At 39.6% G+C, this 25,636-nt stretch overlaps 1 protein-coding gene across 1 annotated transcript in view; it reads left to right on the forward strand.

Annotated features, from left to right (window-relative positions):
• SUSD5 (sushi domain containing 5) overlaps nucleotides 1-20,311 on the forward strand; it is a 41,490-nt gene extending 21,179 nt beyond the window's left edge. The window contains exons 3-5 of the mRNA XM_065629929.1: nucleotides 316-434; nucleotides 9,246-9,434; nucleotides 19,029-20,311. Coding sequence (XP_065486001.1) covers nucleotides 316-434; nucleotides 9,246-9,434; nucleotides 19,029-20,311 — 1,591 coding nt within the window. The remainder of the gene's footprint in view (nucleotides 1-315; nucleotides 435-9,245; nucleotides 9,435-19,028) is intronic.
• The last annotated feature ends 5,325 nt before the right edge of the window (nucleotides 20,312-25,636 follow it).

Raw genomic sequence — 25,636 nt, forward strand, 5'->3', positions numbered from 1 at the left:
GCGAGAGCAAAATGTGGCCTTAAATACTTCAAGACTTGGTCTGGTGTTTAGAAGTATTACAGAATATATTTAGATAAACATTTTTTATTGCTTCATATATTGTGAACTGATCTGCAGCAAACATTTTTTTAAATTACTTCTAATTCTCCATTGGCTTTTTTCATAGATCTTCCCACACTAGTGCCTTATGTGCCAACTCTTAAACAGTTAAGATGAGGCTAAAGCCTGACTACTATGATAAAAGATCTCCAAATTTCACCTGCATGTACAACTCCAGAAGATTTCTGATTATTTTTTTCTTCTTCTTTATTTTAGGACAATTATATGCAGAAAGACGGGCAGCAAACAGCAGAGCGTGAAAGCCATTGATGTTAAAATTGAAACCGATCCCTTTGTGAATGACCAATATGATGCTTTTTGTGTAAAGGATGAAGGTCAGCACTGATATACTATCGCAATAATGCACAGTCACTGCTGTCTTGCAACATTAAAAGTTTTGCCTTCAATTTTTCTACTGCTGAGAGGCAAAGAGGGAATGTTAAGGAGCAAATCTTTATAGTAATTGCCCGCTGAGTGAGCCAACTGCTGCAAGACATTGGTTACAGGAAATAAATTGCATTATCTTTCGTCTTTGCTGCAGTTTAGCAAGTTTGAACAGCACTACTGATCTGGAAGAACCCATTTTGGTGTTCACAGGACATACTTTATGGAAGAGAATATATCTGGCACCAATATAACTGAGATGCCTGAATCATCTCCCATACTCAGCAGCGTAACTGAATGTAACTCAGAAAGCTGGTTTCCAAACACAAAATACCATGCTGTTGCATGCATAGGTATGAGTACATAACATGCGTACGCAAATAATTTCATTGTGTCCTTTTTAAAAATTTTTGTTACCAAGTGTAGATCAACCTGCTAGGGACTCTACATACCATGGATGATTCTGAAAACTGAATTACATCCAATTTAAGTTGATGCTTAAACTCTTTGATATTCAAATGCCAGAACCCACAAGCAAGGATGGATTCTAAAGGCAAAAAGTAAATTGTTACTGACAGGCAGGATTGTGTAAAGAAGTTTGAGAACCCCTAGAACAGATTGTTGATGTCTACAGTGAATCGCAGAACGTTAGGGATTGGAAGGGACCTCGAAAGATCATCCAGTCCAATCCCCCCGCCGGAGCAGGAACACCCAGATGAGGTTACACAGGAAGGCGTCCAGGTGGGTTTTGAATGTCTCCAGAGAAGGAGACTCCACAACCTCCCTGGGCAGCCTGTTCCAGTGCTCGGTCACCCTGACCTTGAAGAAGTTTCTTCTCATATTTAAGTGGAACCTCCTGTGTTCCAGTTTGTACCCATTGCCCTTGTCCTATCAGTGGTTGTCACCAAGGAGAGCCTGGCTCCATCCTCCTGACACTCACCCTTTATATATTTATAAACATTAATGAGGTCACCTCTCAGTCTCCTCTTCTCCAAGCTAAAGAGACCCAGCTCCCTCAGCCTTTCCTCACATGGGAGATGCTCCAAAATTTCACATCTCATTTCCAAGGAAAGCAGGAGCAAGTAGATGGCATTTACAGAGAAACAATAAGTTCACAACACTGAGGGGCATTTTGATAAACAGTCAGTGGCAGCAGTGGGAATGAAAATATGGTTGAAGCAAAATGTGGAAGAGGTGATGCATATTGGATGTGCACCCAGCTATTCAAAAATCACAGAGTTTGACTGACCATTCTCTCAAGTAACCCTCGTGATATCAACTCCAGGCTCCGTGCTGCTATGGGCGATGCCAGCTCTGTCACCCAGTTGCTAATGTTGTCACACAAGCACCTTTGTGCTTTCTTCCATGCTGCTCCTCACATAAAGGAGCAGCTCCCTGTAAACATCAGCAAAACTGTCTCATTGTCTTCCTTCAAATCTCTCTTTTGTCATCATCCCCCCCCTTGAGAAAAACCTTGCAGTGGGTGGGACAGCTGTGGGATGCTGAAATCATGGCACTGGCCACTATTGTTCCATTGTGCACTTGTGCTCCCCTGTGTGTCTCCACCTGCTGCGTCCAAGCTTACACGTAGATGCTGGATCTTGAGGAAGAAACTGTGTTTGCCTTTTGCATTGTGGGTCATGGTAAGGAGGCGGTAAAGATGAAGATACGAACATAGTCTGGCCATGCTTGTTGGAAAGGAGTGCTACAGAGGACTCAGAAACTGCGTAGTTAGAACCCGGGGGAAAATTTGCATTGTTTGCAAAGAGACAATTTATGAACAACTTGTTTTGTACAAGGCAGGGAGTTTCCTGATGACAGAATGGGACCATCATGCCAATGCACTCGCCAAATAGTCCTTCCACACAGAAACATTTCTGGATGACAATAGGGTCCCCTCTCTTTTGAATATATAAAAAAAATTGTGGATGCAGAGTCGATATTTTAATACAAAGACTTAAGTGAAGTTGCATGGCAGAGCCTAGTCTGTAGCTAGCATGAAAAGAAAAAAGTCCAGAAAGGAAATAACCTTAACATGCAAGCGTAACACACAGTAACACTCAGGCCAGCACAAAGCAGTTGATTGATGAAAGAACATCCTACACCTCAGGGATGCCACTTTAAGTTTTGGGAAGTAAATATCCAGTAAGAAGTATCAACAGCAAACCTGGCACCGCAGCCTCAGATGTAGTATATCTGTTCTGCCGTTTTGTACATTTGGCTAATAACAATATACCTAAGTTACAATTAATGAATTGTTTCTTACTTGAAACCTCCTATTTTTTTTTTTCTTTTAGAGAAGTAGATATTGCTTTTAATTGATATAATTTCAGTTATAATACAGTATTACATTAGTAATAAGACCTATAATTGAAATCAAGTACAAAAAGCCAGTTGTTTTGCCCCGCTGAAAGTGATCAATCCCAAGATTCTTACACTGACACCTGTGTCGCCGTGCACAATAACTGCAATAATTTAATTTCTTCTGTAGCTATCCAACCACCAATCTATAGTCCCATGCGAAATTAATCTTGTTCTGTCTCTAGTATTTCTTAACCCCACCCTCTACCCATCATCTCCCCACCTTCAGGGCACTGTCAGTTCCTTGCAGGTCTGGGCATGGCTGGCTAGTCAGGGGGCCACATCTGCTGTGGGAGCCGAGTCCTACCTATGCCCATCCCAATGGAAAAGATGCCTGGCTTTGGCTCTTTCCTTCTTTAATCTTATCTTACCAAAATGAGCAGACACTCAGCAGCTCTGCCTCTTTGTCAGACTTGGCTGAGAGCAGCCAAAGGCTCAGACAGACTGGCAAGTTGAGGACGGACAGAGGGAACAGTCACATCAGCCTTCTTCAGAAACTACATTGATGATAGTAACTCTTCACAACTCTATTTTCAGTTCTTAGGGTTGTGCAAAGGGCATCTTGAACCACGATGAAACTTCTAGTACAAACCATCACAAAATTCCCTTCTTAGGCCTTGATATATAATTAATCATCACTTCATTAACATTTAGTACATGAATGAGTTCTGTTGAATTGCTTAAGCATACACTTCAGCATACCTCAACTGCCAGGGCAGTGGTCAAATGCCAACAAGTTCTGGATGTGCTTACAGAATCAGGCTTCTACAAATAAAAATTATGAAGAGACAGATACCTTTTTTTTGTGCTTCTGAAATGGATTTCTTTCTGTACACACGGAAGAATCACAACTATCTTTGGTACTAAGCGATAAGTTTTACACGGAATTGATACTAAGAGTTATGTTAGACAGGGAACAACGGAGCTGTAATGTTTTATGAATGGTGTGAACACAGCTGCAGTTTTCTCAGTACAGAGAAATGTGTCTTCTCAGTTTCTCATAAACAAATGTTTTATGCAGCCATTAGAGTCAACAAGACAACTCTGAACCAGCTCAGGATCTGCTGAGATCAGAAACTTTCTCTCCTAGTCGTAAGTGCCAAAAACTACCTAAAAATATATTAGATTCTGCCTATTCTGAAAATGGAGTATTGCACGTAAATCAAATCTGGCCCACAGAGTGCGTATTTACTCTCTATCAAAGCTCATAAGAAAATGCCTCAAAGTATAGAAAGATAAAGGAAGAAAAACAGAAAGGTGGAATTTTTTTCTACCAGTCTTATTTTTCTTGTAGGACCACATACCATTTGATTTCGTATGTGTATAATTCTCTCAGTTCTCTTTCTTGTATTTTTTTTTTTTTAATGCAACAAAGGAAAGATCTCTTTCTTAATAGCTCCCAAGTTTTGCTGGTTCTTTTTTCCAGTGACCCACTGATATTTACAGGCAACAAGTAAGATCTCTGTTCCATAAGGCTTTGATTTGCTGCCACCATAGAAAAACTAAACAGGCAGCAACTTGTAAATGCAAATCAAACTTTGTTAAACATGACTGCTGTCTCCAGACAGCCATCAAAGCTTGATGGCTTAGGTACATATTTCAGCTTGCCTGTTTCAGCAGTAAGAAAAAAAATAAATTAGTGTGTTCTTTACAGCAAATACAGTAAATGGACTTTACAAGAGCAAGCTGCAATTTGCTTTATGTAATATTGGAACCATTTCTTTGTCATGGTTTGCTGTGGATATGAAGTTTTCCACTTTTTCATTGCTACAGCTTTCTTTTCCAGAGCTTTGCATATAGTTGACAGTTAATTTCCAGCTACCTGGAGATGTCATTTAAACTAATAAATTCTGACAAGCCCTATCTGATGAAAGAGCTATTGGCATGCTAACATTGGTAGCTTACAAGCAGCACTTATACTGTTGAGTTTTGGTTCTTTGTACTCTATTTGTACTCGGTATTTTTACTCCAAACCAAAAATTCCATATAGTTTACAGTCTCTGCAATCAGGAAGAAAAACAAACATCCACAATTATCTTTCATAGGGCTGAGCATTAGGAGTTGCATTTTCCAGTTTCTTAATGGTGAGATGACATCCTATAAATTCCAGTGGTTCCTCTGGAAAAACTCCACTGAATTGGATGGTTGTAGCAAGGGGTGTTTTATGTTAAAGAGGATGTTTCATGTCGGCTTTCAGAGCATGGTACACAGTTAAAGCAGCAATTGTAGATAATCAGATTTTGGTAGATTCCTCGTTCTGCCAGGTGGCATGGAAGGAGAAAGCTGCATGTTTTTCATGTTGATGGGGGGTTTTTTGCATTGATCTTAGGCTGTCCTTGCTGTAGACAGTATTTTATCAAGACATCTCAAAAAATATTTACAAATTGACAGGATGCTTGTAGCTTAAATCAAGAAGATGCTTCTGGAGGAAACTGGATTGGGGAGGAGGAGTGCTGTGTTGTTAAAGTGACTTGTGTCAACTCTTTGCCAGGAACCACCTGTCACAAACCCCTTTCCATACATGGTTTGGAGTTGAAGTTACTCTTCAGAGGGGCCATAATTCCTAAAAGCCAATCACGACTGAGTGTGTTAACTCAATTAACAAAGGCCATCTTCAATCTCTTGTAAAAAATAGTTACTGAGTCTCCAGAAGGTCTGTAACGAAAGTCATCACTAGCCCAAACATTTCTATGCTCAACACGAAGCTTTGCTGCACCACTTATTCCCACTCCATTGTAAGATGTTGACTATATCCTGATTTCTACTAATGTATATTGAGTTCTTTATTGACTATGGTGGCGATTTTCACTCCAGGAAACAATCTGTGCCCAATTACTGCTGACATGAGGTTCTTCTCTGTACTTCAGCATTGCCTTATATCTGTGCTGTGCTGTCTCGCTGTGTAAACCAGTCCATCCTTGCTTACTGGAGGTCAGCTATCAATATATGGAGCCTTGTTAAGTGTTTGACCTCACTGTCAATATGTGGCAAACTCAGGAAGGGTCATGATGTCCAGGACAGGATTCCACATTTCCAGGTTTGAGATGTGATCTCACACACCAGCAGGCAGAGCATGGGATCTGCTGGATAGGGCCTGAGTATATTTGGGATCTTATTTATGCTTATAAATATCTCAAGCGTGGGTCTCAAGAGGATGGGACCAGACTCCTTTCAGTGGTGTCCAACAATAGGATGAGGGGCAACGGGCACAGACTGAAGCAGAGGAAGTTCCGTCTGAATATGAGGAGAAACTTCTTTACTTTGAAGGTGACAGAGCCCTGGAACAGGCTGCCCAGAGAGGTTGTGGAGTCTCCTTCTATGGAGACATTCAAAACCCACCTGGACTCATTCCTGTGCAATCTGCTGTGAGTGAACCTGCTTTAGCAGGTGGGTTGGAGTAGATGATCTCTAGAGGTCCCTTCCAATCCCTAACATTCTATGATTTTATGATTCCAATCCCAACCATTCTGTGATTTTGTGATTCTGTGATCAAGCACATTAGGCTCTTCTACTAGCAAACATGCACTGGGCTAATTTTTTAGCAAGCACTAAGAATGTATGCTGGTTTGTGGGAGGATAGATGAGGGGGAAAGCAGTGCTCTAGATGGAGAGTTCAGCACTGGAGGAGCCCAGTCCTCATCTACCAGCATCACCACTCTAGGCAATCCCTGTGGTCGCCCTGACAAAGAGCACTACTGTTTCTCTACGTGACAAGCTGCTGCCAACACACCCTCTGTCACGCTTCATGGCCCAGATCTGCCTCCTCTCCTCCAGCAAGAAAATGGCCTGAATGCCAGCACTGAGCACAGGCTCTTGTTCCAAACAAGCCCATGCTTCGCCAGCTCCTGGTATAAAGGCTGCAGACAAAAACCTGAAGCCTGTCCCCAGAAGTGGCTCAGTCTGATGAGCTGCTGCGCCAGTGTCTCTTCTGTACGTGTACCAGAAAGAACAGGTTTGGCAAAAGACTGAGCAGGAATTGTCATAGCAGCTGAGACCACAGCAGGATGAGGAGCTGTAAGATGCTGCAACCTGGAAAATTCCTGAACATCTTACACAAGAGAGGACAGCAGCAAAATGGATGTAGGAACCTGAGTATGTCTTTGCAGGGTATCAATTTTCACTTATGCTTGTCTGTGCTGTCACTCAGTATGCTTTGCAGCAAAGACATGACATTACAAAGTCTCATTTGAGAGAGTCAAAAGTTCCCCATACAGTCTGTTACCACGTCTGTTGCCAAATTTTACAGTAAAGCTCCCTTCAGATTTCTTCTTTCCTGGAAAGTTATAATGTGCTTTCTGAATGTGTTTGCCATATTTAACCAATGTGTTACTTCTCTGCTTCCTCTGGCCACAGGATTAAGAAGCAAGGCTTTGTAGATAAGAATAACCTCTGACATATAATTGTCCCATGTAGGCCTCGGATCAATACTTCCCTCAGAGCAGATACACAGCTCCCATTTGTACCGATGGAAGTGGCTACATAAATAACGTACATGAAATGCAGAGGTCTGTTGCCTTCCTACGAGGCAATAAAATATTTTTCTATCCCTTTCATCCACATCAATCTCTATTCATTGGACCAGTTCACAGGAAAGGCATTAGCTGCTAACTGCTCCTCACTTCCTCGGATGCCAAACCTCCATAAGACTGTACATAAACTGAGCTTTGTATAGCCTCAAGAGCTTATTTTTTCTGTCAGTGTGTGTGTGCATAACTCCCACTAACTTCTGAAGGTGTTAGACAGTATATATGTATATGTACAGTATGGAGAATAGACTTCAAAGCTTTGACTTCAGTAGCATGTCCCTTAAATTAGTGGCAGATGTTTTTCGGCATACCCGGTTGAGAAGTGGTTAGCCAGGTCTGTCAGGCAAATTCTAAAAGAACTTTCACAGAGTGTGGATGTTTATCGCAGGATGTTAATTTCACTATGGGTTAAACAACTGGCAGCATGAATACCTCTTATTTCTAAATAAACAAGTATTTACCTATGCCTGGGTCAGAAGTGGGTAGATGATGCGAAAAGCTGCAGCTGGGACTTATAGGGATCTTGCAGAATGTCCCTGGGGCAGAAGCAGGAAAGCCTGAGATTTTCCAGAAAGCAGATTTAAAAAACCCTCTTCTGTCAAAACTATTGCCCATTGAAAACCCTGGACATGAATCGGTGTCAGTGGAAATGTTGTTTGTAATATCTTGTGCTGAAGCTGTCCTAAAAGTAGATTTTAGCAAAGTAGCAAGAGTGCTCTCTGAAGATGTTTCTCCTTTTGCATGCTTAGGGGCATAGTCTTGGAGGTCACTTTTTCAGCTTCCAAACAAAAGTCTTTCTAAGGAACGTAATCTAAGTAGCTAGATTTTTGTACCAAAGCAAATCGTTTCAACAGGAGAGATCAATACTAGAACACAGACCCTATATTTCCCTTATCCTATATAATGTCTATTCCAAAAGGTACTGTAAAAAATCTGGAGGAAAAGGGGACAAGGCAAATCCCTCTTGAAGAGCCCTTCTGAGAAAGGAAGACCTTTGAGAGAAAAGAAGCTGCAATGCCTAGAAGTTCTCTGGAAGATCTTGACCCACCTTGTTAACAATAACCAAGATTGTTCAAACCTGAAAGAGGGAGCTAAAATTCAGTTTACACTTGTGTTGGTGGTTGGTTGTCTGACTCCTCTCTGCACTTTTTTCATGCAATGAAAAACTCAGATCAGTTTTGTAACTTTAGCTTTCTGAATTTTAGTGCTGTCAGCAGACGTATTATTAAACATCTTGTTAGATTTTATATCCTAACAAATTTATGTTACCCCTGGGTGTTGTTAAGTTGAAGAGCACAAGTCACCATTTATTTTAGGATGTGTCTAACCTAAAAGAGGGGAAATCTGAGTGTCTGGGAAGAAACTTTTGATTTTGAGAAAGGCTAAAAGATTAGAGATAGTCTGAAAAGTAAACTGGTGCTACTTGGACTTTTTCTTTCATGAACATGGGTCATTGCTCAGCCTCTGCCTGTTTGCTGCAGTGTAGTAGACATTAATTGCCAGTCTTAAACAATTTCGCAAGCTTTTCTGCAGTTAAGGAAATGACTGTATCCAAGCTTTTTCTTTCCAGTCCCAACCTACTCAAGCCTTAGTTAGTCTTTGTAGAAGCAGGCAGACAGCTGTATGTTCATGTCCTCTGCCGACTTGTTGGAAACAAAGCCCCTCTACATGTATCACTGTTACACATCAATAAGTATCATCCCAATTACAGCTGAAAATAGTTATGAAGGTCGAGAAGGGCATGGATCTGATGATATGTATTTGTTCTGTGGATGTGAGAAAGTTTATTGTCAGGGTAACTCTTTTAAGCACTGCTGTTAGCACTGCACTTGAAGACTATTGCAAGGTCTCTACAATCTCATTTCTTCCTTTCAGATAAGCCCTGTGGGGACCCGCCATCCTTCCCCCACACCATCCTGCATGGCCACACTGGCTTTGAAATGGGGGACGAGCTGCTCTATGTTTGCGCACAGGGATACGTCATGGGCAACAAGGAGACGGCGTTCACGTTGCTCTGCGACAGCTGTGGGGAGTGGTATGGACAGGTCCAGGCCTGTGTGAAAGGTAAGCAAACCAGCACATGGAACATCCTTCCAGGAGGTCGCAGTCTTCTATCAGCCCAACCAAGATGGTTTCAGGCTTACAGGGGTGTCTCCTGAGCATGTGCAGTCCCGGTGAAGGTCTTGGTGACAAGGTTGTCGGTGTCTTAGCTGGCCCAACAGGGCTTTTACAGCCCGTTGGTAGACATCTCCAGTAAACCACAGGAAAAAGTAACTTATTTGTACTTATATGAGCATAAAGTATCTTTCTGGGTATCAGAAACCATTCAAAATAAAAAATTTGAATTTTTCATGCCATATTCATTTTTTATGTATCTGCTAACCCCATTTCAGGAATTCACTGAGTCTTATCTCAGGGTTATCAACCAGCTCCTGCCTTCCAGTCCACCATCTTCCTTCTTTTTCCCACAATATCCTTTTTCTTTAGTACTGAGCATAATTTTTAATTACTGGAAAATAACCTTTGGGAAGAGGGTTTACCTGTGTATTTAATATCAGAATCAGCCCCTTTCTGGAAATCAGCTGTTCATAATCTTGTATGTGCTCATTCTATTACTGAATGAGCTTTGTAACTTCTCAATGTCTGTGCTTTGTTTACTCAAGGAAAGAGATTAGTATGTACGTTACAAGAAACACTGGAGATATTTTTTTCAGAGTAGTTCAAAAGCCATGCCTAAGCAACATTAGTGAGCCAAAGACATTGTTTACCAGATAGAATGTGCAATGTATGTTTTGTATGCCTTCTGCCTTGTTTATTTTCATGTCAAGCCACAGAGTTGTTGCAGAGCAGTCTACTGAAATGAAAACTTGGTGTTTGTTCTCACCTTTGGGAACCTAGATAAAGTACAGAGAAAAGCTGGTGTAGGCATGCATTAAGCATGGCCTGCATGCAAATAACATCTTTCCTTACCATAGATATGCTGAGGCTGTCCACGGCTTTATCACCCACTCACCAGCCTTACATCTATATGTGATGCTACACCCTGAGATAGAATCCTCCTTACAGAAAAGACACAATGCCATGGTGATACTGTGCCCCGTGGAGACAGGGGTCAATACCTCTCAAGGGCACAGCAGACTCATATGAAACTCCTCTCCTTCTTTATATTCCCTAGGTTGACTTGAGCTGGCCATCCTTTAGGTGTTCTTGGATTTTTATTTGAGATGCAAAATGGGTAATACAACAGCTGTCCATCTTTTAAGACCCAGACTTTGTAAACTGGCATGTAAGAAGCTAGTTTGGCTGATCTGAGCTTTTACTAGACCTTTCCTACTAGATGCTTTAGCACTTTTGAACTTCTGGCCTTACGCATATGATAAAGACTGCTTCCTTTTGGTAGACTGGGAAAATTAAAGACCTGTGTAAGTTAAGAGAGCTGTTCAGCCACAGAAGAAGTCTGTGACAGAATGGCAGAAACACAGCTTGGGTTAGAGCTAAGCAGTCAGATGGAAAAGTTTAAAAAGAGTGTATTATTTTTTAATTTGCCCCAATAAAAAGGCATACGGTTTTTATCTTGTACCATGCTTTTAGGATTTTTGTCTACCAACGCAACAGTAGCTACCCAGATATTTACTCCATTAAAAGGAATGGAAGTGCATTCTCTTACGAAATAACTTGACTCAAATAATCAGGCTTTTATTTAAAACAAACTAACAAACAATAACAAATGGAAACATAATGTAAAAGCTCTGGAAAATTATAATAATGGCATGTCCTTAATTTAAACCTTCAAGAATTCTGCAACAAACTTTTAACTTTCCCCTTGTTTAAACATGAGCTAAATGGTACCATGATTTCAGATGTGCTTTCTCATTCTCTTTCTTATGTTACCATGCTCAATCCATAAAGCTCACCATTTTTCCCATATTTAAGAAAAGTCATCAGAGTATCTTACTATTTTTTTCAGAAGGATATCACACCTTTAAGATGATATTTCTGGCAAAACAGATAAATTTTAAGCAAAGGAACGAGCAGCTGCTGTGTAGCCGAGCTATCTATATGGGCTGGAGTTAGCATATCCATTTCAGAATCTATATATTCCTTAATGCCCAGGGGCTTGCAAGGAGTTATTTTTACCCATGAATATATACCACCAGGCAGTGGATAATCATAAGGAAAGGTCAAATTTGTTCTTAGTAGAAATGGGTCATATCTGTGCACCAGGGAACCAGAATTTCAAAGCCATCCAAATAGGATAGAGATTAAAAAAAAAAAAATCCAGCGTCTTTCTGAACCATTTCAACTTCTAGAATTGTTTTTACAAGCAGCAGTTCAGATGATTAAATGAAATGCTGCAGGGAGTGGAGGAGGAACATGGAGGGAGAGAAGGAAAAAAAGAGTATCTACATCTGATAATCCAGTGGGTCTGAATCTTCCATAATCTGCACCAAATTGACACTTCTTTTTCCTTCACTGAGGTTAGTGAAAAAGATAACTTTATCACACATAGAAATAAAACTGTATTACATCAAAGTAAGGAAGGGAAAGAATCAGGCCATTTAAGTTGTGTGTGTTTCACTGTTTTCCCTGGATAAATAGTCTATTTCCTCTCTTTTGCCTGAGCCTTTCACACAGCCGCAGGGGAGAGAAAAATATTTTTAAAAGAAATAGGAAAGTGTGGCTGTAAAATCACAAACATCAACACTGGAACTTTGGAGCAGATGTAATATTGTGGATTATGATTTTTTAAATGATTTAAATGTAGATTTCCTGCTGAGGGGCTTCCTTTGATTAATGTTTTTCAAACACTCTAAGCAGCTGAGATAGAAAATACAGTATGTGTTCAATTAATAATTATGTATTCAATCCTCATGATCACAATTCTTTAAGAAAGGAGGCTTTATAGGAAGACTGAAATGTACAATGCTAGGATTCATTTTTTTTAAAAAAGTAAGAATTCAGTGATAAAGAACAAGAAAATGGAAATTAATTAAAATAAACCTGATTTACAGTTGACAGATATTTTTGGATCATAGGAGAGAGGAGAATAGTTATTAATTAAGTACTCCAGAAGTTAGCACATACATTGCTTTTTAAGTGCTTTAAGGCAAGAGAGTAACTTCCCTATCATGAAGGTTAATGATGGGACTTCATGGAGAATTTATATCCCTGTTGGCAGAGTGAGCCATTGCTGTCCTAACTGGCTGACATCAGAGGAAAGATGGTCGTGAAGCCACTTCAATGAACATTTAAGTGCTATGTTTAAAGGCTGGTAAGATGATACGGCTCCCTTGCTCTGCATCTGTGCTGGGTGAGCGACTGAAGTGTGAAGTGACGCCGATGCTCTTACACCAACGCAACTGGACCACAAGGACAAAACTCTGGTCAGAGGATTAAAAGACGTAAGACCTGTTCCTACATCTTGCACTGTTTCTGAGACCAGGGGCAAGTCAATATACTGCTCTCTGCTGCTTACTCCACCTCATCCATGAAAGAGCGATGACATTTATCCAGCTTCATAAAGCCTTCTGAGATTTGCGGATGTTACAGCTGTGTATTACTGACCACTTGTTAACTGCCACATTATAATGCTCAGCTGCTCAAGCAGAACATCAAGTTAACAGCAATAACTGGGTTTTTCTCTTGTTTGTGTAAAAGCATTGGGCCTGCTTTACATTCCTAGCTGCTCACCCAGAGCAAGTACAGAGTCAAAGAACTATCATCGTAGTAATGTCTAAATATAGCACTTAAATGTTTTTTGAAGTAGCTTTATGATCATCTTTCCTCTCTCTTTTGTTCTGGTTAGAAGACATAACAGTCCATTCTGGCACCCAGGATGTAAGTGCACAACTGTACAGTTGGCAAATTCATAAATTAAATGAAAAAATACATTATGCATCAATACACATAATGCAATATATGTGGCAAAACTTGGTTATGGGCATATCTGAACAAAGCCATTTCAGGGTTATATTAAGTGGATTATGGATACAGTAAAGTATGTTGGAAATTAAGAAAAGAGTACATTACAACTGCCTTTAATGTACATTGCACAAGCCAGGTAACAGACTGTAATTTTTAATCAAGATGCTTTTTAAGAAAATAAGTGGCTCGGTATAGCTAATGTTTCCTGCAACTTCTCATCATGAAAAGACATTGTGTTCTAACTGGAAACACAGGGATATTCAACCCAACAAAGCAACCTTAAGCAGAGCACAGGAAAATACATTTTTTTTTCAGTTTATTATTTTTTCTGTTTCTGTGGAGAGAACACATTTGTTTTACAAAATATATCCTCAAAATTGGCATTGTAGTAAGGTCTGGAAGCAGATGCATATGTGCCACACTGTGGCTGTCCTGCAGCCACAGAGACTGAAGTGACTGTTGCTAAATGACCTTTACTTTTTTCCTGAAATGAACCATAGGTTCAGTATCAGAAGCATTAATACTAACATTGCAGTGGAGGGGTCAGGGCTGCATTAGGCTGCATTCTCAAGAGTTTGCTCCTCAAAGACAAGGCAGATTAGGTGGCTGGGAAATCATGTCACATCTCTGCCCTAAAACTGGCTAAGAAGAATGTCATATATTTATCCTTTTGCCTTGGCTGCTTTGGGTTTTCCAACTATAAGCTTGTGGTAGGGGAGGTCGTATCTTCTGCACATGTAAGGAAAATCTCCAGTGTCAACACTTGGATACTTGTCAAGTGTGTTCAGAACTGGTCTAACTTTTCCACACTGAGGACCATACTTCTGATTTCAGTGTAAGGAGGATTTGGCTGACTTTGACCACTTCTGAAAGCTTTATCTTCAGCTCCCAGTCTTTTCGCCTGGTTTAGCTATTCTCATTACTTCAAACATTGCTTTCTGAGTTTTCAAGAATAGTATTGATTCACATTCATGCAATCTGTAAGCATGACTAGCCAGTAACATTTAATTATTTTCCTTTATGTTTTTAATCAGGAGAGTAAAGCAAAATGTCTCTGGCTTTTGATCTTATTTCGGAATGCTTTTTTTTTTTTTTTCCCTTCTGAGAGTGCAAAGGGAGAGTTGCGACAGACAGCAACAAAATATGTCCATGGCCTGTCATAATCATTGTCATGACAAACTTTGGTTCTCTTTTCATATCTGTCACTGCACAGTTGTAGTAGGTTAATGTAAAGTATCGATCTGGCATGAACTGATTCTGCCAAATCAAATTATTTTTTAAAATTATGATGGGTTATTTATTTATATTAGCAGGCTTTCTGCTAGAATAAAAATAATCCTCCTTCTTGTAGCTGTTGCAAAAGACAAAAGGCAACACAAATTTGTCTAGCATACTCTGGTTGATTTGAGAGGTGTGTTCATGTGCCTGACCTAAGTCAAACAGATGATTCTTTGAGATGCTGTAGTTCACAAATCTGATTGATCTCAGGCAAATTGGCCTACATGCTCTTTTCCTTCCCACCCTTAAAGACAGATGCTGGCTTGTTAATGTTTGCTGTAACTACTTTGAGATTCTTAGAATAAAGGTGGTTTTATACAGTAGAAATGTTTTTTGATGATGGTCTACATAGAATCAAGTTTCAACTTCCTGTACTCCAAAATACATCCACAAAGTATGCGCTGCAGTTTATGGTTGTCCAAAATAGCAACACTCAAAATAGAGCTCAGATGCCAATATGCTATCTAGAAGAAAAATTAAACTGATCCTAGAGTGTGGAAAACCAGGCTCTTTGTTTTTGTCTGTCTCTATGTTTGGTCACTGTTTTCTCATTAGGATCAAAAGTTGAAGGAGATGAAAGGTTTTTAGGACTGCATGCTTCCCAGATAGGACTAGACTAAATTAAAAGGCTTTTACCTTTTAATTGAACTTTATATATTTGGTAATATTCCATTTCAACATCTGTTGCAGTAAAATGTTCATTTCAGCCTCAGTAATCCCTCAGACAGTGAATCAAAACTCTTGAGTCAAAAATCCTTGAGTCTGCCAGAGGAGGGTAGGGGTAAGATGTAACAACGACCAAATATAGAAAGATTTTGGTCTTGGACTAATTAATATCAGTGCTGGCTCTTCTTAAAACCGGACCTGCCTGGACAGGAAGATGCAACCACTGTTAAATCAGTTGCTAACTGTTTTAAAAATGTGTATAAATAAAGGTTACAACTATTTGGATAAGAGGTGGAGCTGAAGCTACTTTAGTTGCTGCTCTTCAGAACCAAGACTAAAATTCAGGGAGCTGGAAAGCTCAAGAAAGTACTGAGGAGGTGAGCAAAAAGAAGTGCAAAAGTTGTGCAATCTGTTCCTGGAAAATCAAGCTCACCGCTGGCTTAAAAGATTGTCATGGTAACACAAACTCACTAAATACTAAGTCCAAGCCCCATTTGAAGGTCTGAGGCCCAGAAGAAAGAATAGAGTATTATTACTGTGTAAGTCAGTTCAGGATCATATAAATCAAAGCTTCAGAGTAAGGGGGTCTGTATTTCCTTTGATGGTTAGACAGCTCAATAGTTGCTTTCATTCTGGCATCTCATAAGCTAACATTAGTTATGTTGATAGTCTTTGCTATGAACTATACAAATATGGGAGATTGCATATGAAAATACATTACAGTAGCTTTACAACTTGGGCCACAATCTGATTGTCGGAAGGAACAAGACTCCCTTGTGCAGTGACGAGCAGTGCATAATAAGCTCCAATCTCAGGCTCTCTTTAGACAACAATGGGCTTTTCTTTCCTCAGCTGAACATTTAGAAAGCACCAATTCATTTCTATATGTGCAGGATTGGGCTCAAAGACAGCAGGTTTGATGGAGACTTGATTGATGGTTCAACAGACTCTTAATATGTTCTGATAGACTGAGGACTCGTATTTTCCTAGGAGCACATGCCCTTTTCTGATGTGCCTCCATAGGACTTTCTTCTCAAGATCTGAAAGTACACAGCAAGAGAGGCACTAACGGGGAAGGGCTTCAAATTCTATAGAAAGTGTATTGATACTGTTGTCAAGCATTCACAAGTGATCCATATTGGTCAATAAGATGAATACTAGCTGCCCATTCATACTGCTAAGCAAATTATAGGTCTGGAGGAAGCAATACAGGCATATGACTGTAATTTTTGTTCATGGGTGCACTAGAACACCGTAATGTAAAAATCCGTGTCCCACCCTCAGCTGGATTACTGTAGTCTGAAAAGTAAATGAGTGGAAAAAATAGAGGTACGGGAGGAATACAGGTCAAGACAGACTGGTGTGATGGTTCATCTCAAAAAAGAAAATAATGACCACCACATTTGGTAAACGGTGAGTTCTTGCATTACATTATGTTCCAGTTCACATATATCCAATAGACACCTATGGGCTGTCCTCAGAGACACTGGACTTTAGTGAAGCAGTCATGCCATATATCAACCTGTAGCAGGAGTCTGGATGGTAAGTGGACAAAATGGCTTGAGGAACAATTTCCATGTAAAGAGAGAGACAGGTAGAAAAACTCTTAAATGGAAGTGAGACAAGGGACAAAGTGAGATTTGCATTTGATGGCAATTGTAAGTGCTACATAGCAATGGCCAGTGCCACACAGAGCTTCACAAATATGTTGCTAAAATTCTTTGGTATTCAGAGGCACCCTCCAGTCATTAATGAAAGTCTGAAATACTGTTGGAAAAGATTTTAGGATGACTTAGAAAAGTGGGACTCCTACCAGGAAGCTTTCCACTCTGAGTCCTGGATTCTCCAGTTTGTTAAGTCGCCTTTGCACCAAACAGAAGTTTTTTCCTGCTTTGGAGAGGATGGAGAGGACCTAGAGGATTACACAAGCAGATGAGGACACCAGGACCAGAAGGGAGAGAGGTCTATGCTGGTGCTATGGTATCGTGTGCAGGTCTCACCCTACACCCTTGCTGTGAGGTGAGAAGACCTGCTGAGAATAACAAATTCTCCAACACGATAGCTTTCACAGGGATATTAACTCTCCACAGGCTATGCCGCACATTTTGGTTTCCTCAGCATAACTGCTTTGGATTATGGTGGACCCGGACACTATTCCAAGAAAAATACCTTTTGCTAATACTCATTCTGTTCTGGCAGCTGGCTTAAGCTGTTCTGGCAAACAGTAGGTTGGTGTGAGCTGTATCACCACTAAGTGTTTTTGGTCAGACTGGTTTGACAATATTTCTAATCTTTCTTAAGAGTAGACCAAATATGGCTCTGCCAGAAGTCTGGGAAGCAGTCTCCAAGGAGAATGTGACTCATTCAGAAATTGAGGTGGGCTCCAGATGAAAATGTGATTCAAATTTGGTTGAGTGTAAAAAGGCAAAAAAAGATAAGACTTTTATAAATGCATTGATTTGTAACACAGTTTCTCCTATTAATTTATTCTTTCCTGTGTCATGCCAGGTCTATTGCTTCACTGTCTTCACGAAAGACTAAACACTCTCTTAAAAAGAAAAATTCTCACCATGATTCCGTTTGTTTTATTTTCCATATCCCAAGGCACTCTTTTCTAGGACTTTTAATGCCAGCATAAATCTCAGAAATTACATGAACTTTCTATTGAGTAAAACTTGTGTGAGCTGAAAATCAACCACCCTGTCTAGTTTGGAAAATTTTTCATTCAGCTAAGGTTTTATAAGAGTGGAAGAAATATAAATTACAGTGCATTATTTCATTCAAATTCAAACATTTAATTTAATGCTTTGAGTCAAATCTATTTTGTTATCAGTGGTAGGTTGTAGGCATGGGCAGTATTTCTAAATCAAATTCAAACTTTGTGATGAATCTGCCCCTCTATTGTAAACAGTTATTTTTTTTCTGGTTTGGTTGGTTGGTTTGGGTTTTTTTTCCTCTTTTCTTTTTGTTAACATCTTGTTTCTTAAAATTGGATGCCTGAGAGTTGTTTACAGACAGTATTATCTTGATACCCAGGCTTTAAGTGTTGGAGACAGTTTTCTCTCCTTGCCATCATGGATGCATCTTGCTTTCTTCAGAAGAAGATGAGCAGAACTCAGTGTCAGCTTTGGTGGGAGGGGTCTTTCTCAGGCAGCTCTGAAGAGCTCCCATGGAACAAGAAATACCATTCAGTTCACCTGGCCCCAGGTGTTGTATCATTGCAACATCAAGGTCATTGAAGAAAAGTACTGTAATGATAAAATATTGAACATAAGGTACTGAATACAATCCTTCAAAATAGCTGGCTCAAAAGGGGTGAAGTTGCTGTAAAACTTGTAAGTTTGTTGGGTTTTTTTTTACAGTCCAATTAGTAATTGATTACTTTTTGCTTTATATTCCGCTCCACATCCATTTCTTGCTTGATTATGATGAAAATTTCCTCAAGTCTGGCAAAAAGAATCATGTTAGGGAGAGTGAAGGTTTGAGAAAAAAAAAAACAATTGAAGGAAGTTCTATAACTGCAGACAGTACATTATTTATATACATTTTTAAATTTGGAAAAAGACGCTATTACCAGTTAGCATCAACACCTCTCCTGATGTTTTTTTAAACTTAGTATCGACTATCAGACTCTGGTGTACCATCCCCTTCGCAAATAAACAATAACATGGAATGGAAAACACTGTCTAAAAGTCACTCCTCATCGCGCCTTTCTTCTTGGCTTCTTGTAACAAATGAGCTTTTCTGGAGAAAGTAAATGTTGGCTTTTTTTTTTTTAAACTTATCTAGATGAAACTGAGGCGCACATTGACTATGAAGATAACTTTCCTGATGACAGATCGATACCTGTTGTTGAGAATGAACATGTCAATGGCAAAGAGGAAATCGAGCAGGAGCAAGAACATCTTTCCTTCGGTAAAAGTTCAGAGGAAGAAAGAACTGGAAGTACCAAAGTTGTTACTCAGGACACAGACACTTCTGAAAAAGGAAGCAGGGCACCAACTGAGTCCCCTGTGTCACTCCTAAGCCAAAAAAACTTGTTCTGGTTTCCCTCAGAGGCTTTCAGTGAGCCGGAACCAGAGAAAGATACAGATGATTCCACTAAAGCACAGTTTTCTGAAGGCGATAACCACATTGGAGTGAAGACAGCCTATGATGAACCTAGTGCCAAAATGTTTTATGACAGTGAGGATTTCCCCATTGGACCCATTCTCACAACTAATGATACAAAGGCAGAGATAGATGCAGTTGCCATTACTGATGAGTCGTGGTTAGATGGCTACCCAGTAACACAAGAAGTGGTAGAGGATGAGGAAGAGGAGGGGGATAAAATTGATGGATCAATGGGAACAGAAGATGACGTTGTCCTCACAACTGACCAACCAAATCACGTTGAAGTAAGAAAATCAGGCAATGGTAGCCCAGCTCCAGAGGAAGGTTTAACACAGATTGTGGCAGAAACAACGAGGATAGATGATGAAGGGGTGATAGAGATACCAGTACCACTTACGTCAGCGAGTGTTCTAGAGAACTTGAGCATGAGCAGAAGTTATGACGATGCCACATGGGACCACCTAACTACATCTCCAGAAACTGTGACTCAGGAGCCCAGTACAACGATGCTGTTTGATGTAACCAGCTTAAAAACTTCCATGTCAGAAACCTCTGTGATGGTCAGCCCCTCCGATCACACTCCGTATGCAGAACCAAAAGAAACAACTGCCTACCCAGCACAAGTAGCAACCACTGCACCAGCTCCAGATATCGTTACTGACACGTCATCCCAGGAATTAGCTGAGCAAGAAAATCTCACTCAGGGCCTTGGAGAAAAGCCCATCCCCACTTCTGAGCCATGTGAGGGAGAGGATTGTCCCAAGTCAAGTAAAGGTGCTATCATAGCAGTAATTGTGATTCTTCTCTGCTTGTTAGTGGTTGCAGCTGTCCTGGCTGTGTGGTTTTTCAAAAAAAGGCAGCAGAAAAATTCTGTCTATAAACTAAATGGAAGGTGTCAACCCAGACATCACTGCTACCACCACTACCACCACCAGCACATTGAAATGCAGAAAGTCTAACCAGGGATCTTTTTGGTAGAGATGCTGGAAATCAGAAAAAAAACCATATTGATGCTAGAAGGATCATGTGACTCATGGATGCTAAAATCCAGCAGTGCAGAAAGCGGAAGAAAAAGAGAATGCTAAAAGAACATAGAAGACAGAAAAGATTTCATCCTTTTGAAATCACAGTTTAGCATATTTGACCTTTCAGAACTAAAGAATCTTTATGTTTTTACCACAAAGGTCTTTTGGAGACATCAGCAGGACACAGTATGCTTGGTAGTACATCTACGATTTGTTCCGCTTTTAAATTTTGCTCATATTAATAATAAATTAATTGATTAATTTCTGTGTTACCTGGTTATAATGTAGTGGCAGGGCTGGTCAGGCCTTCTTGGTCTATTCTCAGTAGAAGAAGGAAAGAAGGAAGGAAGGAAGGAGGGGACAAGGATGTTTTTGGAGCAACCACGCATTTGGTGTTTGTTCCTTTTTTAGAACCTGCCCAAGCTGGTCAGGATAAACCACCATAACAAATTATTACCTGGCATGTCTTAAAAACTATTTACTACCATACTTTAATGGACAGTATTGCAATGATTACTAAGGTACTTTTCTTCAACGTTGTGAATTTAACCAGCCACAAATGTTGGATTGTTACGCTATTTTTCTGGAAGGTGTTCTTTTAGCCTTAGTGAAGAAGTGCCATTCTTATACTAATCTTTTTATAGAAATCACTATGTCTCCCTGGAATTCAGAGAATACGGTAAGTGCCATTTTTCCTGGAGTCTCAGCAGGAGAGGAGTCAGAGCACCTTTGGTTCAGGGTGTTATGATGAATAGCCTCCTGTTACAGAGCCAGAGAGTGATGAAGCACTTTCCAGGGGAACGCCATCTGAAGTCAGTTGCTTTACTGGACACGATACGAACTGACCAAGATACTGAATTTTAATTGACAGCCAGTGGTACCACTGGCAACTGAAGCCATGTATATAAAACTTCTGCCATATGAACTCTGTAGGAGGACTGATTGTCATCATTCTGCTCTTTCATCAGCAGCTGGAGGGTGTCTGGGGTGGACATCAGGTATGGGAGATGGATATCCATTTTCAGTGCTGTTTATCGTGGTTTTAAAGATAAAGCAATCCTGGGAAAGAGAGAAATTGCATCCAGTTGATAAAATGCAAATACTTGGCTTGTAGACTGGATGTCTGTGTAAAAACACAGAGGCTTTTCCAACTGCATGTTCCATTTCAAATGGTTTTGAAAGAAAAGAGGGAGAGAGGCGAAGATGTTTTCTAGAATCCCTTAACATAGTTCTGGTGCATTGAGTATGAAACACTATTCCTTACCTTTCTGAATGAACAGGAGAAAGACTGGCAACTGTGAATAATCTGCAGGTCAGAAGTAAATTCATCTGCCACTCTATTATATAGCCTTAGCCAAAATACACCAGTTGTTCAACACATCAAAATATTGGAGTAAGAAAAGGTGATCAGGTGGAGTTCACCCCATTTTCATGTTTTGCCTTGAGTCACAGAAGTAACCATCTCTACCTTCATGGAAGGCAGACTTTATGAAACGGAGTGCAGGACTGTGTCCGTCATCCATACAGCCATCAGTCTTAGAGCTGGTAAGGACAACAAAGCATTGTTAGATGATGTCTATACGTTATCTTGGAGAATTTGACCTCAGAGTGGTAAGAGTTGAATCTAATTGTCTGGCAAGAGCTACAATAAATAAAGAAGGATAGAAATTGTACAGATTTGTAAATATTGTGTCCTCTGACATATGCATGACTTTATGCTTTTAATGCATTCTAGACTATGAAATAACCTAGAATTTCTGTTGTAAACTATTTTTTATGCAGTAACTTTAAAAAAAAAAAGACACAACATATTTCACACTGCACAACTTTATGGAGATTGTTAACTCAACTAAACCATACCATTTGTAATCTCATGAAATATGCTGAAAAATAAACACAGGAACATTCATTAAATGTATTGTTTAACTGAAAGGTACAAGTACATGTTACAGTTCTGTGTAACGTCATTCAAAATGAAAAGTCAATACAATTTTGCTCAGGAACTGAACATGTGAAAATGAGACTCAAAATATAATTACAAACATAAACTGTACAGGGATCTTATTTGAGACTTAGAAACACTTGTTATTCATGAACCAGAAGAAAATGTACATTAACATAATGCTTTGGAGGTATTTAAATAAAAACAAAGTTACAAAAAAAGGGAAAGGAAGTGCCTGTGTGTGTTCTTGTGCAAATCATCCAGTTTTTTCCACACATTTATGGAGAAAAGATAGGTCTGTCACTTGGATAATTCTTGTAGAAGACACTTTGATATTAAAAAAATTAGGTGAAAATAGTTTAGCTTAGGCTACTCACCCAATTCTACTCAGAAGACCATTTACATCCTTTTGCAGCAGCATCTGTTTGTACTCATGGTTTTCACTTTACCAGAATGATTCAGAGAGTTTGGGAAAACTAACAGAAAGATGGAGATAAACAGCCTATGAATGATACATTTGAATTAGGCCCCCTTTTGCGTGCGAAACTTGGCTAATCAAAGATAGTAAGGATGGCAAACAATAAATATAGTACAGGAAGTACAAAATCTGAAGATGATAAGGACAAAATACAGGGAGGGATGAGTTAGTGTAGGAATTAAGAGCAGACAGAGCAAGCTGTGCGTTGAAACTAGGAAAGAAAAAAAGGAAAGGGGAAATATCAAGAGTGATTTTGTGATGGTGACATCCAGTCATTAAGAGATTGATCTGTTGCTCTGTGATAAAAGTCATGTATCATCCTCTTCTGGGGAAGCCACATGTTACAACAGCCTGGCCAGAATCAGCTCACAGGTGTTAAGGCTGAGATATGATCTCTCTTCCCCCTCCTTTCCATTATTAACAACTACCTATTAACTGGGCCTCTGTTTCACATGGACCACATGGCGGAGCGTCTGGGCAGAGCCCTGCATCAGTTGGCTGCCAGGCAGGCTGAGAAGTGATGCTGTGGGGTGTAACATCGAAGCTTCTGGCAGTGTTTGGGGGCTCAAGCCCTTGTGACCAAAATGTGTTTGCTTCCCTTCATACAGGAACAACGTGACCACAGATTTTAGGTAATCGGTAACTTCTCAAGTCTGTGCTTGTCCTCCCATGTGCCAGCTAGATGACAGTATGTGGTTCATTGTGCTGTACCACCTTATTGCATGCTGTACCGGAAAAGCTATTATTTTGAGATTTAATAGATTAATTTTCTTTCTTCAGTGAAAAGAATTTACATGGGTTTTTTTTTTTTTCAGTCTCAACTCATAATGCAAGGATACAACATAACACGTAGCTGTGAAAGATCAGAATGTATAGCTATGAATGAACATTTTAAAAATTAGTCATAACAAGAAATGACTAGATAGTTGTAAGACTTGTAAAACTACAGGCTTACCACCAGCTCAGGATCATACTTAAGTGTTTAATCCCTTTTCAGATAAGTCATAGTGAGAATGGGGCAAAGGGAGAAAGCCCCAATTATTTCTTTAAAGTTAGCAGTCACATAAAGTTACACCTCTGACTGCTGTGTTACCATTTGAAAGTAAGGAAGTTCGATTACCTTGCAAAAGAATTAATCAGGAAAAAAGCACATTTGTTACTTCACGCCACTTAAAAGGCCTACCCAAAAGAGACATCAAAGGGAAGAAAAAGTTAAAAATAATCAAAGAAAACTTTGAATGTTTTTTTCTACAAAAAGGTTAGCATTTATAAACTCAAACAATTCAGAACTCTCTGCAGAATTTCATTTCCATATATCATTGGTTCTCTAAGGAGAGAGAGAGGTGAGGAAGGAGAGATGGGTGTCTAAACCGCTGAATATTTCCTTGCCAAAAGTAAATAAATAAAAAGGTATCTATTTATTTTAATATTTTTTCCTAGGCACTGAAGAGGACTTAAGATACAAACCCCTGATTTGCTGGGGTGTGCAACCCAACTTACTTTGGCTATTTCTTGCTTAACTTCTTTTTTGTATATAGCTTAAACTCTCCACACTAGGTCATTCAAGTCTTGAGTCACCAGAAAAAAGAAGTCGCTGTTTAAAGTATGGCAGACGACCAAAAGTTCAGACAGCTGCAATGAAGGATTAGTTGTGGGTTTTTCTCACTGCCTTGCTACAAACTGCATCACAGCTCTATGTTCAAACATTATTAAATGGGAATGTTTTCTCTGGCACTGACTACCTCTCCCCACAGTTTAAGTATTGAATTTTTTTAACTGAAGTAGCTTTGGTTTACAGCTCACATTAGAACTTAAAAACATATTTCCATAGTAGCTGGCATATGCAGGCAACTGTTTATTCTCAGTACCAGCCATAATAAACACTTGTCCTTTTATAATCCAACAAATCTTTGTCTAATCACAACTCCATTTTCAGAGCTGTAAAATTTGCATGCTATTTAACCCATTTTTCATGAAGACTCTCTAGAAAGTGAGATTTTCTAAGTCTGATTTCATCATCAATATAGACCAGTAATTCACTGTAAAGGATGTGGAGATCTGTGGTGGACATTAATTGCAAGAGTGTATTGAGAAAAAGTTTTGAAAAGCGGGACACACTACAGGATTTTCAGAGGAATAGCTTGTTTTGAGGAGACCCGCCTTCAATTCTAGCTCAAACTTATTCTGGCAAGTATGAAAAAATCATTGGACAGACTTTCCAGGTAAACTGAGAACAGCATCCCACTAACTTTTTGGTTTACATTTTAGCATTCCAAAGCAGTAAAGCTCTGGAAAATGGAGAAATTTGAATTCGCTTTTGGCTCATGCATTATCAACAGAACTAATGAGGGTCTGCTTTCAGAATCACTACGGTCAATGAAGGAGCCCAGCAGGACATCTGAATTCCTGTTGAATTTACCAGAACTTATCACTCTGAAAGTATTTGTTTTTCATAGCTGACCTTACTGTCTATTGGAATTGCTGAGACACAGAAGTATGTAGCCTGTAATGCTGTTTTATGGGAACAGAATTAAACTTTGAGCAGAAAAATCACTACCACCCTTCTTCCTTTTTTAATGAATATTGCTATTTACGAGGATTCATTAGTAAGAAGCAAGTACACATGAAGAATTACTATCAGTAAGAGCAGATGTAATTTCAGAAAGATTATATACTTGGCACAGTCTGTCAGATACACTGATTTCCAACCTGTGAATCTCTTCCCTTGCCCAAGCTTTGGGGTTTAGATACAAAGGATTGTGCTGCCAGCCAGCTACCTTGTTTTTCACGGAACCAAATATCCACTTCAGTGTACCAGCATTTGTGACTCGGTTTAATC

This window comes from Caloenas nicobarica, chromosome 2 (assembly GCF_036013445.1).
Source record: "Caloenas nicobarica isolate bCalNic1 chromosome 2, bCalNic1.hap1, whole genome shotgun sequence".
In the NCBI taxonomy this organism is placed as follows: domain Eukaryota; kingdom Metazoa; phylum Chordata; class Aves; order Columbiformes; family Columbidae; genus Caloenas; species Caloenas nicobarica.